Raw genomic sequence first — 15,742 nt, forward strand, 5'->3', positions numbered from 1 at the left:
TGTATTCTTCAGCTCAGTACTCAGTAATGCGAATGCTGGGTCATAGGGTAGCTCTATTTTTAAGTTTTTAAGGAACCTCCACACTGTTTTCCAGAGTAGTGTACCAGTTTGCATTCCCACCAACAGTGTGAGAGGTTTCCCCTTTCTCTGCATCCTTGCCAACACCTGTTCTTTCCTGTGTTGTTCATTTCAGCCATTCTGACCGTTGTGAAGTAGTATCTCCCTGTAGTTTTGATTTGCATTTCACGGATGATGACTCATGTGGAGCATTTTTTCATGTGTCTGTTAGCCATCTGTATGTCCCCTTTGGAAAAATGTCTCTTCGTGTCTTTTGACCATTTTTTAATGGGATTATTTGGTTTTGGGGGTGTTGAGTTTTATAAGTTCTTTATAGATTTTGGATACTAATCTTTTATCAGATATGTCATTTGCAAATACCTTCTCCCATTCAGTAGATTGCCTTTTAGTTTTGTTGATTATTTCCTTCTGATAAGGTTCTTATCAGGATGAAATCCCAGTAGTTTATTTTTGCTTTTGTTTCCCTTGCCTCCAGAAACATGTCTACTAAGAAGTTGTTGTGGTCGATGTCAAAGAAGGTGCTGCGTGTGTTCTCCTCTAGGATTTTGATGGCTTTCTGTCTCAAATTTAGGTTTTTCATCCATTTTGAGTTCATTTTCGTGTGTGGTTTAAGAAAATAGTCCAGTTTTCCAACACCATGTGTTAAAGACACTCTCTTTCCTGATATTCTTTCCTGCTTTGTGGAAGATTAATTGACCACATAGGTGTGGGTCAGCAATTGGTGACTGAACTTAATCTCCAGTCTCTCTTCACTCTCTGAGTTCAAGGGTAGATGGACAGGGGCTAAACTTCAACCTTTTAATCACATACTTGGTTCCCTAGAAAACCAGCTCCCTTTAGGGGGCTTTCCAGAAGTCATTTCATTAACATAAATGAGGTGTGATTGAAAGGGGCTTGTTATGAATATCAAAAGACATCCCGATAGCTCTTATCACTTAGGAAATTTTAAGGGTTTTTAGAGTTCTGTGCCAGAATCTAGGTGGATGACCATATACTTTGCATTAATCATAATATCACACCTATCTTGTATTTTTCCTGACTCAGTCCTGGAGTCAACCACTTCTCAAAGGAGACTTGGTTCCTTTTAGTGGAAAATAGTGATAAAAACTCAGTTCTGAGGGTGCCTGGGTGGCTCAGGGGGTTAAAGCCTCTGCCTTCCGCTCAGGTCATGATCTCAGGGTCCTGTGATCGAGCCCCACATCGCAGCCCTGCATTTCATCCAGCTATCTGCTCAGGAGGCCTCCTTCCTCTCTCTCTCTCTCTGCCTGCTTCTCTGCCTACTTGTGATCTCTGTCTCTCAAATAAATAAATAAAATCTTTGAAAAAAAAAACAACTCAGTTTTGGATGCTAATTGTGTTCATTGGTACTGAAGTGTTATTGTTCTTATGCTGTCAAAACTGACAGAGCCAGGAACCTTATATGTGCACACATAAATCTATCTACCTATTTTTCAGGTGTGTGCATATGCTCCATCTATCCATACATTGTAAAAACCATGAGTTCACAGAGTTACTCTTTCATTTTCTTCTTTCCACTTTCTGTAGTTCTGTATTTCATTTCTGACTGAAAAACCTCTCGGCAGACGTAGGGAATTTTCTTATTTGCCCAATCCCTTGTTAATCAATTCTTGTCATTATTCATCCTTATCATGATTCATTTTAAAGTTCACCTGGTTTCTGTGGCCCCATTAGTTTCAGAGCACATCTGAACACAAGATGTTCCAACCCTGGAACTTCTCTGCTCCAGCCCTGTAATCAGCCATTTCTCCAAGTTCATCTCAGTGGGAAATGACATTTAAAACTGGGATCTAAGCCCTAAGTGAACTCCCTACTTATGAGGTGTCATTGCTTCCAGACATTTTGGAGCTAGAATACGTATAAATATTGCATGGAGCACTGGGTGTGGTGCATAAACAATGAATCTTGGAACACTGAAAAAATTAAATTAAATTAAAAAAAAACATTAAAAAAAAGTATTTAAAAACACAGGTTAACTGATACCTCTTATCCACTCTGGTAAGGTTTCCCACCATCTCTCCCCTATTCTAGTTTCTTTCTGGTCTCCCACAGTACACACTCTGGTTCCCAACAACATGAACTTATTGTTCCTCCTTTGCTTACTCCTACCATACACACAAATGAGCTTTGGAATTCCCTCTACTCATTAAAGAAAATCATATAATATATATGCATACACCTATAGGCAAAATTTCTTTTTTTCTTTTTTCTTTTTCTTTTTCTTTCTTTTTTTTGTCTCTTCTGTGCAGTCTTTAGCCTTTGCTGACATTTTGGTGATGTTTCCTCCACTCTAGAGGAAGTGGGAGAGCAAATCCCAGCCAGGGATCCGGGAAGCTGCCAAAGAACCTTGCCAGAGCAGGCAAAAGAGTGCCTCACCACAGGCCCAGGGTGGGATCCGAGGGCTCATAGGGCTGTAACCAGGTATCAAGCTCATCCTCTTCAAGGTTGCATGTCCTTCTGACAGGCAATGGGCAGATGGTGAGGGGATCTGGGTGTTCACTACCGTCGTGAGATCTGGGTCTGAAATACGCACAGAGCGTCTCTGAGAAGGTGTCTGTGAAGGTGAAGATGTGGGAGCCATCTGACACGTTGAAGAAGGACAGTTTTCCTGCCTCCCAATCCAGGAAGATGCCCACACGCCGCGGCGGCACACGCAGGGTGAGCGCAATGCGATGTGGGTCCAGGATGAAGTACTCGCAGCGGTTCCACAGCCCCAGCACCCAGTAGCCGTTGGCTGGGCTTAGGTGCACCTGCCCTGTGCGCGGCACGGAGGCCAGACACACACCCAGGAACCAGCGGCTGCGCCTGCCCACATGCACTTCCCAGTAGTGCCGCCCAGCAGAGAAGCGCTGATAGCTCAGCACACACGTCTGCTCAGAGAACCGCTGGGGGTCCCCCACCACGGGGTTGAGCTCTGCTCTGCAGGAGGACACGCTCTTGCCATCCTGGGAGACTTCCAGGCTGCGGTGCGCAGAGGCCGGATCAAGGGTTACATTCACTGTGCAGGGGCGCAGAATTAGTACCTACGAAGGGCGGTTCTGGGCCCTGCTTGCCCCTTCCTGACAGGTAAACCTCTAGCGCTCCTGTTGGTCACCCCCACCCCTGAAACCACCCCTATGTACCAAAGCAGCTCACAAGGTGCTTCTGAGCACTTCAAAGCCATTGGAAGAATCCTATTTCTTTCCTGAACTCGAAGTTTCCTAACTGCCATACTAGGTGCCATGGAGAGCAGAAATAGAAAACAAGGTAGATTCGTGGGGATGGAGGTGGGCTCCTTTCCCCCCAGTTCCTGGCCAAGGGGAAGGGGCTCCAGGCTTCAACTCCTCACTAATGGCACCACCCTATGTGACCTTGAGATCATCATGTGAGCTCTGAGCCTCAGTTTTATAGCAATGTTAGGATTTTAAAACTGAAAGGGACCTCTGAGATCATCCAGTCCAGTGCCCTGCTCTCCAATACCCCACCCCTCAAAGCACACCCACTTGATAGAGGAGAACCCCAAGGATCTCTTCTGTCCAATGAGAGGTTCCTACAAACTAGCCCTAACAGTCTTCCTACCAGATGGAAACAAACCTAGTAAAACCCAGAAAATAATGTGCTTTTAGGAGATGTGTGTACACAAAAAAGCGCATGTGTGAGTATAATCAGATGTGTGCATGCAAGTATGTATGTGTATACATGTAGGCATACATGTTGTGTTGTATATGTGCAAAAGTAGGCTTCTGTGTTTGTGTGTGTAGGCTCCATACTTGACTCCTGGGCAGATCCTTCCTCCAATCTCAGATCTTTCCACCTCCCTTCTGTTAAAGATCCAACAAACCCTAGTCACAAGGTCACAGTTCCTTGACTTCAGTTACCTGCATATTGCTGGGCTGCTCTCCACTCTGAAACCAAACAGAAAGAAAAAAAGAGACTCAAAGATCTGGGTCAGTAACTCTGCAAACTTGAGGGAGGTTCAAAATGCATGAAGGATGCTACAAACCCAATGATCTCATTCCCCCCATGACAGCTAGTTGGAGTCCGGAATGGTCTGGGCTCACAATGGCATTTCTCTGGGAATTCAGGATTAGAAAAGGGCTAGTGTCAGTGCTGGGTTATACTAAATCTGCATGCAATCTAACCTTGTACTGAAAAAGGCAGGAGAACAAAGCATGTGGGCAGAGAGCCAAGGCAAGTTATTGGGGTGCCTTTAAGATTGCACAAGAAGTTTTAATCTCTGACCAGCAGGTTCAGTCTGAGGAAGCCTGGATGAGCATGGCTCCTGTCCTGAAATGTCCTTTAGGTGCCCTGTTTTTTCCTCCTTTCTTAACATAAACCATTCTGGATGGACTTCTGTTTTATTTTATCTTATTCAACTTTATAACAAAGAGATCAACAAGTCACAAAATAGCAAAAGTAAAAGAAGTTTTCAGAGCTCCATAAATTTACAGCAGAGCCCTTAAACCCTGGGTCTACATCAGAATAACTAGTAGAACTTTTAAAAACATATAGCTCTTGCATAGAATAACTCAATTCTATAAAGATCTTGACTCTTTCTAAATTCATCTGTAAATTCAAAGGAATCCCATGCAAAACTGCTTTTGGATTTTTTAAAAGGAATTTTGTAAACGTATTCTAAAATTTAAAATGGACCTAAAAAGATCCATTCATTTTTAAAAGGAAGCAGAAATGCAGGAAAACTTGTACTTTGGGGTACTATAAAAGCCCTAACATAAAAGACCTCAACGTGAGACAGGAATCCATCAGAATCCTAGAGGAGAACATAGGCAGTAATCTCTTCTATATCAGCCACAGCAACTTCTTTCAAGATATGTCTCCAAAGGCAAAGGAAACAAAAGCAAAAATAAACTTTTGGGACTTCATCAAAATCAAAAGCTTCTGCACAGCAAAGGAAACAGTCAAAAAAACAAAGAGGCAACCCACGGAATGGGAGAAGATATTTGCAAATGACAGTACAGACAAAAGGTTGATATCCAGGATCTATAATGAACTCCTCAAACTCAACACACCCGAAACAGGCAAACATATCAAAAAAAAAATGGGCAGGGGACGCCTGGGTGGCTCAGTTGGTTGAGCAGCTGCCTTCGGCTCGGGTCATGATCCCAGCATCCTGGGATCGAGTCCCACATCGGGCTCCTTGCCCTGCAGGGAGCCTGCCTCTCCCTCTGACTCTGCCTGCCACTCTGCCTGTGCTCTCTCTCTCTCTAACAAATAAATAAATAAAATCTTTAAAAAAATGGGCAGAAGATATGAACAGACACTTCTCCAATGAAGACATACAAATGGCTATCAGACACATGAAAAAATGTTCATCATCATTAGCCCTCAGGGAGATTCAAATTAAAACTACATTGAGATATCACCTTACACCAGTTAGAATGGCCAAAATTAACAAAACAGGAAACAACATGTGTTGGAGAGGATGTGGAGAAAGGGGAACCCTCTTCCACTGTTGGTGGGAATGCAAGTTGGTGCAGCCCCTTTGGAAAACAGTGTGGAGATTCCTCAAGAAATTAAAAACAGAGCTTCCCTATGACCCTGCAATTGCACTCCTGGGTATTTACCCCAAGGATACAGATGTGAAAAGAAGGGCCATCTGTACCCCAATGTTTATAGCAGCAATGGCCACGGTCGCCAAATTATGGAAGGAACCAAGATCCCCTTCAACGGACGAATGGATAAGGAAGATGTGGTCCATATACACTATGGAGTATTATGCCTCCATCAGTAAGGACGAACACCCAACTTTTGTAGCAATATGGACGGAACTGGAAGAGATTATGCTGAGTGAAATAAGTCAAGCAGAGAGAGTCAACCATCATATGGTTTCACTTATTTGTGGAGCATAACAAATATCATGGAGGACAAGGGGTATTAGAGAGGAGAAGGGAGTTGGGGTAAATTGGAAGGGGAGGTGAATCATGAGAGACTATGGACTCTGAAAAACAATCCGAGGGGTTTGAAGTGGCAGGGGGGTGGGAGGTTGGGGTACCAGGTGGTGGGTATTATAGAGGGCACAGATTGCATGGAGCACTGGGTGTGGTGAAAAAATAACAAATACTGTTTTTCTGAAAATAAATAAATTGAAAAAATAATTTTAAAAAAGCCCTAACAGTGAAAACAATGAAGTAATAGGTGGTCCACCGATAGACCCATCTACACATGAGAACCAAATATGAACTAAAGGCAATACCCACATCGATGGGGAAATCATGGTTGGTGTAGTAGATGGCACTGGGAAAACTGACTCACTATATGAAGAAAAACAGCTGTATTCTCACCTGGCACCAAATAAGATGGCAAATTTCAGGTGGTTTAAAGACATACACATAAGACATGTAAAGTAAACAGAAGAAAGTGGAAGAGAATATCTTTATGACCTACGTGTTAGGAAGGTTTTCTTCAACAGAACTTCAAAAACATATGCCATAAGGTACAAATTTGATGCATATGTATCTGTATAAGGATATTAATCCCTCATTGGTATTAAACACTGTGAATTCCTTCTTCTAGTCTGTCACCTGCTATTAGCTACATCCTTGGTTTCCCACTGAAAAGAAACCATTAATTTTGATAAAATTGAATTCATTAAATTTTTACCTAATGACTTGTGTTTTTGAGACTTTGTTGGTGTGTATTTATGTATATCTATATATCTGTAAATATATAAGACATACATGACACTATATATTGTCATTATGTACATATATATGTCATGTCCCCTTGAATCAATAAAAGAAAGATAGCAACCTCATACTAAAAACAGCCAAAAGGGGCACCTGGGTGGCTCACTTAGTTAAGCTTCTGACCCTTGATCTCAGCTCAGATCTTGACCTCAGGGTTGTAGTTTGAGCCCTGCATTGGGCTCCACATGGGGGCTTGGAGTCTGCTTTTTAAAAAAATGGCCAAAGGACAAGAATTGGCAATATTTAGGAGAGGAAGCCCCAAAAGTCATCTGGCATATGAAGAGATGCCCAAACTGAGTGTTCAGAGGAGAACAAACTGAAAGCACAATGAGCAATCACTCATCCCCATCGAGTAGCTAACTCAGTAAGTGGTTTATATGGCATGTGGGCACATGGAGTCTCCATGCACTGCCAACGGCAGGATGATGGCACTGCCTCTGGGGGACCTCTCTCTCTCACTTACTGACATATCCCCTCAGGCCAGCAACTCCCTCCCTGGGTATACATCCCAGAGAAATCTCCACATAAAGCCTGAAGGTGACAGATTTGAGGCTGTTCATCCAGTGTTGTGTGTGGTGGTGTGGAGTTAGAGGCAGGCTGGATATCTATTTGAAGAATGTGGCTGGTTAACATGGAGTACACTGCAGCAAGGAGACTGAGACCAGATATGGTAGCAGGGATGGATACCAAAACACAGCGATGAGTGAGAAAAGCAAGGAACAGCACACGACTGTAAACGTCATTTACAGAAACGAAAATGCTTGTGCACAAAGCTGAAATTGACCTTTTGTAAGAATCCATACAAAGTAAACTACACATCAGACTATTTGCTTTATGTAGGGAGTGGGGGAAGGGATAGGGAAAAATATTTTCATATAGAGTAACATGCCCATTCTAGACCCACAAGGATCTAGGTGATTCTGATATGCAACCAGAATTTGCACCAATGGTTTATAATATGCTTATACCTCAAAACAATATAAAAGTAAATAGAAAGCAAAACTTGAATATAACCTCTAGTAAGTGACATACATTAGTACATGCCATTTGCCTGTGGAAGAAGCCAGAATGAGGTACGGCTCATTAGTCAGAATGAGTGACTCTGATGTTGAAATGTAAAGTGGATAATGGGAGGGAGATGAGCTTCACTCACCAGCCTGGCCTTCAGCCCTTCTCCAGTCTGAAGCATCCATGGAAAAACAGAATTAAAACAGAAGGTCAGTGCTGCTTCCCTACTCCCACATTGCATTTTGCACCCATCCTTGCCCTTCTCCCCTTTCTCCTGCCACCCACATGCTGGCAGGGTTCCATCTTGGGCATCATACCTTGTTGGCAAATGAGAAATCAGATGCTAAAAGGTGGACAAGAAGAAATAACCTGAAGAGGGGTCACTTACCAAGTTCTGTCTGAAGCTTTCCTGTAAGCAAAACACAGAAAACATCAGTGTTTGGGTGAGGGGAACCACCATCCCAAGGTAGTTAGGTCCCTGGGAGGAGGTTACTTACTCTTCAACCACTGTTCACCCCAGTCCCATCTTAGTCTCTGTACCACCCATCTGCATGATTCATATGCCTCATTCTAATCTTTGCTCTAAGACAGAAATCTGCACAGGGCTAGAAAAGGAAAACAGGTCATGGTACTGAGAGGTCTCTTCCCGGGGCTCAAGTCTAGTTTGAAAGGCTACTGTTCATCTGCCCTGAAATCAGAAACTTTTCCTGAGGAGAGGTCCTTCATGAATCCAGGCACTGAGCCTATGTAAACCTCAGGGTCACTGACTGGGCACATTATTTAAAGGACTGGGAGGACATCACACTTAACTATTTCCTCATCACACTCAATTATTTCCTGGCCAGATGTTAAGACTTTGATATTTTGCCACTAGGAATGCATTCCTTTGAATCACCACTTTCTGTCTTTTTAAATTTATTTTTTATTTATCTTTTGATGATTATTTATTTGAAAGAGAGAGAGTGAGAGAGCACGAGGAGGGGAGAGAGGGAGAAGCACCCTCCCCACTGAGCAGGGAGCCTGATGTGGGATTCAATCCCAAGACCCTGGGATCATGACCTGAGCCCAAGGCAGATGTTTAACCAACTGAGCCACCCAGGTGCCCCTCTTATGTCTTGTTTTAAAAGTAATTCATTCTGACTAGAGACTTGGGAAGATAGTGAAGTAGGAGGACCCTGAGTTCACCTCCTCCATTGTTTTCAACTAGCTATCACCCACATCCAAGACTGGCAGAGAGATCTGAAGATTGGCAGAAAAAAATTCCATAACTAAATATAGAGACAAGACTGCATCTGAAAGGTGAGGATGTTCAGAAAAGTGGAGAGAGCAGGGAAATGGGCCCTCACACCAGGAGCTCACACAGGAAAGACTGATCTCCATAACACTTCGACTTAAAAACCAGAGGGGCTGGATTCTGTGAGTTTATAATACCAGTGGGACTTGAAGTCTGGTGCTTTAAAAGTCAGCTGACATAGCACTGGGTGAGCCCAGAGGACAAGTGATAGCTGGCTTTAAGGAGACAGCAGCCCACACAGAAAGGGAACACAAAAATGGCAGTATTCACAACACTGGGAGAAAATGGAAGATTTGTTCATAATGATTTTGGATCATTTTAAGGGACTTCAAAAATAAGGGAGTTGGCAGGCACTAATTCTCTCTCCTGAGCCCCCAGCACAAACACAGAGCCAACTGTAGGAGATTGGGGCTGCATAGACACTTCCTACCTAACCCATTAGTAGTGTGCCATGCCTACAAGTTCTTCTGAGGACTAGCCCACAATAAGCCTGCTAGCTTTGACCATGGGCTCAGAGGAAATATATATCTTTAATTTTAAAAAAGATTTTATTTATTTATTTGACAGAGACACAGTGAGAGAGGGAACACAAGCAGGGGGAGTGGGAGAGGGAGAAGCAGGCTTCTGACTGAGTAGGGAGCCTGATGCAGGGCTCAATCCCAGGGTCCTGGGATCATGACCTGAACTGAAGGCAGACGCTTAACAACTGAGCCACCCAGGTGCCCCGAGGGGGAATATTGTTAAAGCCACATGACCCCCAGCCATGCACCCCCAAGCAGCACCATGCACCGGCCCCAGCTGCACCCAGCCATTCTCGTGTTCTGCAGCCAGTCTCATGGCCCCAGCAACTCCAGCAAACAACCACCAGCCATTGCAGTGCTTCAGGGGGTCCAACATAGGGCCAGTGGCCCACTGCAAGTTTTGCTAATACTGTAGCCCCACTCCTAAGTTCCCCAGCAGGCACACTCCATCAGAGCTGACCTTCCTGGGTCCTACTAACACCACAGAGAGCAAGCACAGCCCACAACAGCCAATAGGCAGAGGGCCACTGCAAATGACCACACTAAAAGGAAAAGTGATTCAAACACAACAGCAGGGTGTAAGCAACACACATAAGATATTCTCCTGACTTTCATAACAGACAGAAACACACACAGAGAGGCAGAAAAAATGAGGAGACAGAGAAATTTATCACAAATGAAAGAACAGGCCAAGGCCAAGGCAGAGATCTAAACAAAACAGATAAAATTAACATGTCTGACCAAACATTTAAAGCAATGATTCTAAGGAATTCACTGGACTTGAGAAAAGACTGAGAAAAAACTGAAAGACATGAATGAGACCTTTAACACAGAGATAAGGAAAAACATAGCAGAGATAAAGGGCACAATAAATGAAATGAAAACATGTTTGATGGAATGAACAGCAGGCTGAAAGATGCCAAAGAATGAATTAGTGACCTAGAAGATAGAGTAATGGAAAGCCAATAACCTGAACAAAAGAGAGAAAAGTATTGTGCAAAATGAAAACAGACTTAGGGAACTCAGTGACAGCATCAAATGTAGTAACATTCATATTATAGGAGTCCCAGAACAGAAAGAGAGAGAAGAGGGGGCAGAAAATTTATTTAAATAAATAACAGCTGAAAACTTCCCTAATCTGGGAATGAGAACAGATATGCAGTCCAGGAGATACAGAGAACTCCCTTCAAAATCAGTAAGAGCAGACCCAACCAAGACACAGTAATTAAATTCACAAAATATATTATAAAGAAAAAATTTTCAAAGCAGCAAGACAAAAGAAGCCAATAACTTAGAAGAGAAAATCAATAAGACTATCGGGACATTTTTCAACAGAAGCTTTGCAAGCCATGATATACTCAAAGTGCTAAGTGGAAAAGATCTGTAGCCAAGAATACTCTATCCAGCAAGACTATCATTCAGAACAGAAGGAGAGAAAAAGACCTACCCAGAGAAATGAAAATTAAAGGATGTCATGATTACTAAACAAGCTCTGCAAGAATTATTAAAATAGACTCTTAAACAATGAATCTTGGGAGGCAACTCACAGAATGGGAGAAGATATTTGCAAATGACAGTACAGACAAAAGGTTGATATCCAGGATCTATAATGAACTCCTCAAACTAAACACACACAAAACAGACAATCATATCAAAAAATGGACAGAAGATATGGGCAGACACTTCTCCAATAAAGACATACAAATAGCTATCAGACACATGAAAAAATGTTCATCATCACTAGCCATCAGGGAGATTCAAATTAAAACTACATTGAGATATCACCTTACACCAGTTAGAATGGCCAAAATTAGCAAGACAGGAAACAACATGTGTTGGAGAGGATGTGGAGAAAGGGGAACCCTCTTCCACTGTTGGTGGGAATGCAAGTTGGTGCAGCCTCTTTGGAGAACAGTGTGGAGATTCCTCAAGAAATTAAAAATAGAGCTTCCCTAGGACCCTGCAATTGCACTCCTGGGTATTTACCCCAAAGATACAGATGTCGTGAAAAGAAGGGCCATCTGTACCCCAATGTTTATAGCAGCAATGGCCACAGTCGCCAAACTGTGGAAAGAACCAAGACGCCCTTCAACGGACGAATGGATAAGGAAGATGTGGTCCATATACACTATGGAGTATTATGCCTCCATCAGTAAGGACGAACACCCAACTTTTGTAGCAACATGGACAGGACTGGAAGAGATTATGCTGAGTGAAATAAGTCAAGCAGAGAGAGTCAACTATCATATGGTTTCACTTATTTGTGGAGCATAACAAAAAGCATGGAGGACATGGGGAGTTAGAGAGAAGGGAGTTGGGGTAAATTGGAAAGGGAGGTGAATCATGAGACTATGGACTCTGAAAAACAATCTGAGGGGTTTGAAGTGGCAGGGGGGTGGGAGGTTGGGGTACCAGGTGGTGGGTATTATAGAGGGCACGGATTGCATGGAGCACTGGGTGTGGTGAAAAAATAATGATACTGTTATGCTGAAAATAAATAAATGAAACAAAACAAAACAAAACAATGAATCTTGGAACACTGAAAAAAAATAAAATAAAAATTTTAAAAAAGAACTTAAGAACAACACCTTTAGAAGAGCTTTTTTTTTTTTTTTGCAATAATGAAGTATTTTAAATCAGAAAAAAAAATAAAATAGACTCTTGAGGAAGTGGTATATATATAATGGAATATTACTCAGGCATAAAAAGAATGAAATCTTGCCATTTGCAAGATATAGATGGACATTGATGGAGCCAGAGAGTATTATGTGAAGCAAAGTAAGTCAGCTAGAGAAAGACAAATACCATATGATCTCACTCATCTGTGGAATTCAAGAAAGAAAACAAAGGAGTAAAGGGGGATAAAGAGGGAGAGGCAAACCAAGAAACAGGTCTTAACTACAGAGAAAAAACTATGGCTACCAGAGGGGAAGTGGGTGGGAGATGGGTTAAATACATGATTAGGATTAAGGAGGGCATTTGTTGTGATGAGCACTGGGAGGTATATGGAATTGTTGAATCACTATGTTGTTCACCTGAAACTAACATTCCAGTGTATGTTAACTGACTGGAATGCCAATAAAAACAACAACAAAGACACAGGGTGACAAAATGGGTTAAAAAAAATAAGTCCATCTATATGCTGCCACAAGAGACCCATTTTAGGGGTGCCAGCATGGCTCAGTCCATTAAGCATCTGCCTTTGATCAGGTCATGATCCCAGGGTCCTGGGATCGAGCCCTGCATTGGTGTCCCTGATCAGTGGGGAGCCTGCCTTTCCTTCTCCCTCTGCCCACCCATGCTCTCTCTCACTCATTCCTCTCTTTTTTTAAAAAAGAGAGACCCATTTTAGATCTAACAACCTGAGATTGAAAGTGAGAGGATAGAGAAACATGTGTCATTCAAATGGATGTCAAAAGAGAGCTAGAGTAGCAATTATATTGAGTGAAACAAATTTTTAAAAAAGACTGTAAAAATTTATTTAGAAGGACACTATATGATAATAAAGGGAATGATCCAACAAGAAAATATAACAATTGTAAATACTTGTATACCCCAAACGGGAGCACCCAAATACATAAAACAGTTTGATAATGAACATAAAGGAACTAATCAGTAATAATACAATAATAGTAGGGGACTTTACTACCCTACTTACAGTGATGGACAGATCATCAAAACAGAAAATCAATAAGAAAACAACAACTTTGAGGGGGGACAAGATGACGGGGAAGTAAGAGGAGGCACCTTTTCAACCTGTACCCTAAAGTGAGCGGATTACCTACCAAAGAACTCCAATCACCCAGGAAATCAGCCTGAGATCAGAATTATACTCATCTGGATCTCTACAGGGGCAGAAGATGTCAGTGGGAAGGTAAAGTGGTGTGGGAACGGCGCACTGATATCAGAAAATAAACAAAAGGGGGAGGGAGCCACCAGAGGCTACTGGTAGGAAAGTAATACCCCCAATACAAGCGAGAGTGCCCTGCATCTGGGGACCAGCATTAACTTGGGAGACTGGTTGAAAGCATTCCAAAAGAGCAAAGGATCACGCTGTGTGTGGGGGGGGGGAGATTGTGGGAATCGGGTTGGCTAGGGACATGGGGCTTAAGTCCCAGTTCCCAGGACAGCCTCCCCTGGCGCTGAGCCAGAGAGAGGGCGGTGGAGAAACCAGGTCTTTGTCCCTAAGCCGCCAGCGAGCCCGAGAATGCGTGGGGTCCGGCTCCTGTGAGGGGCTGGGAGACATGCCAGATGGAAGAATGCGCGAGCCCTGCAATAGAGCCTGAAATGGGCGTGCCCCTCATCCTCCCCTGAGAGAGGTACAAAGGCCCAGCTGGCGCCCTTTGATGTGCGCCATTGTTTCAGAGCCTAAGATGCATGCACCAAACTCTCCCCTGAGAGAGGTGCACGAAGGCCCAGCCTGGTGCTTTCGGACCTGCACCCCATTCTCAGAGCCTGAGACCCACGCGCAACCCACAGCCTCCCCTGAAAGAGGTGTGAGCAAGCTGGGCGCTCTTAGACCCAGAAAGACCAGGCACTCCCAGCCCAGGCCAGCAGGAAAATCTCAGTGTGCGATTGCTGTTTGGAACCTCTCTGGAGCTGCCCAGATAGCCACCGGGCTTTGGGTACAAGCAAAAGATCTTGCGACCCCAGGGACTGGGACTCGGAATCTCCTCTGCCAGCGACCAAGGGGGAACTTATTTGGGCTCTGCAGCCAGACTGAGGCTTCTCTCTGAGAGGGAGGTCAGGGTGCAGTTTGTTTTCCTCTAAAACTACAAAAACCATCAAAAGCGGTCAAGGTGAGAGAAAAAAAAAAGTGAACAAACATAAAAACCGCCAGAGAACAAAAGTCTGAAAAAAACCAGTTTCCTCAGAGCCCACCCCCTTGAGGGGGGCGGGAGGACTTAAATCAGGGAACATCATTGACTGAAAAACCACTTGGCAGGCCCCTCCCCCAGAAAACAAACCAATAAAGAAAAAAAAAAAAAAACAAGGACGACAAGAGAACAAAAACCACTACTTCATAGGAAAACTTTTATTATTTACTTGTTCCCACTACTCTGGTTCATTTTTTTTTAATATATAGATAATTATTTTAACCTATTTACCACCACAGTGAGCTGTCCAGTACATCAAATTCCATAATAAACTTCTAACCTGAACTTTTTGATACATACACTTACGTTTTTCTTTCGTATTTCTATTTTTTGAATTTATCTTTTTTAATTTTAGTTTAGTTTAGTCTAGTTTATTCCTTTTTATTTTTATTTTCCAATATTCATAGAGAGTTAAACTTCAAAGTAATACCCTCTTCCCAATCAATAGTACCCCTATAGGTAAACCAATTTTTAATCCCCCTTTATCTTGGGAAAGTTGAGTCCTTTAACAAAGATATCAAGGTACATCCAGGAAGAATCAAAACAACCTTCCTCGCCCACACAGAGAATTTATAACCACTCTCCCATCTTTTTCTTCCACCAGTGTTTCTGTGTTTTTGTGTTTGTCCTGATAGTATATAAATCTTACACTTCGGGTTCTTTTTGATGAGATTCTTCCTTTATTTGCACATATATATATATATTTTTTTTCTCTTGTCATATACTTTTATCAGTCTTTTTGTTTGTCTTTTTTTGTTTGTCTACTCCATAAATCTTACCTTGGGGCCCATTTGGGCTGAACCTTCTCTTTCATCTTCCCTTTCTTTCCTGTCTCTCTCCCTTTTTTATTTCTTTTTGTTTTCTTCTGTCTCTCGTTTGGGTGGGGAATTCTGATTAATCAGAAGTGTTCCAAGGTGCACCTTGACTGCACCACGGTCAATACATCCAGCTACATCTGTTCAGTCAACTCTCACCAAAATGACTAGGAGGAGGAATGCCCAACAGAAGAAAATTAGAGAGGATGGGTCTTCTGCAACAGAGCTAACAGCTATCAACATAGACAATATGTCGGAAAGAGAATTCAGACTAACAATTATCCAGGCAAGAGCTAGGTTGGACATAGCCATGGATGACCAAACGGAATTGATTAGGGCTGAGCTGAAAGTGACGAGAGATGATGTTCACAATGTTAGGGCAGAGCTTAAAGCTACCAGGGCTGAGGTTCACAATGCTCTCAATGAGTTCCAATCTAATCTAAAT

The 15,742-nt window shown here is 42.8% G+C and overlaps 1 protein-coding gene across 4 annotated transcripts in view; it reads right to left on the reverse strand.

Moving 5' to 3' along the window:
- Window positions 1-429: 429 nt before the first annotated feature.
- BTNL9 (butyrophilin like 9) overlaps window positions 430-15,742 on the reverse strand; it is a 48,935-nt gene continuing 33,622 nt past the window's right edge. For 3 of the 4 annotated variants that reach the window (XM_013049823.2, XM_004780214.3, XM_013049820.2), the window contains 4 exons: window positions 8,179-8,199; window positions 7,936-7,962; window positions 3,954-3,980; window positions 430-3,094 (listed from right to left, as the gene is read on the reverse strand). In XM_013049823.2, coding sequence (XP_012905277.1) covers window positions 2,469-3,094; window positions 3,954-3,980; window positions 7,936-7,962; window positions 8,179-8,199 — 701 coding nt within the window. In that variant the 3' untranslated portion in view covers window positions 430-2,468. The remainder of the gene's footprint in view (window positions 3,095-3,953; window positions 3,981-7,935; window positions 7,963-8,178; window positions 8,200-15,742) is intronic. The other variant, XM_013049822.2, reaches the window with a different exon arrangement.

This window comes from Mustela putorius, unplaced genomic scaffold (genome assembly GCF_011764305.1).
Source record: "Mustela putorius furo isolate JIRA1106 unplaced genomic scaffold, ASM1176430v1.1 tig00003923_pilon_pilon_pilon, whole genome shotgun sequence".
NCBI classification, from domain to species: Eukaryota; Metazoa; Chordata; class Mammalia; order Carnivora; family Mustelidae; genus Mustela; species Mustela putorius.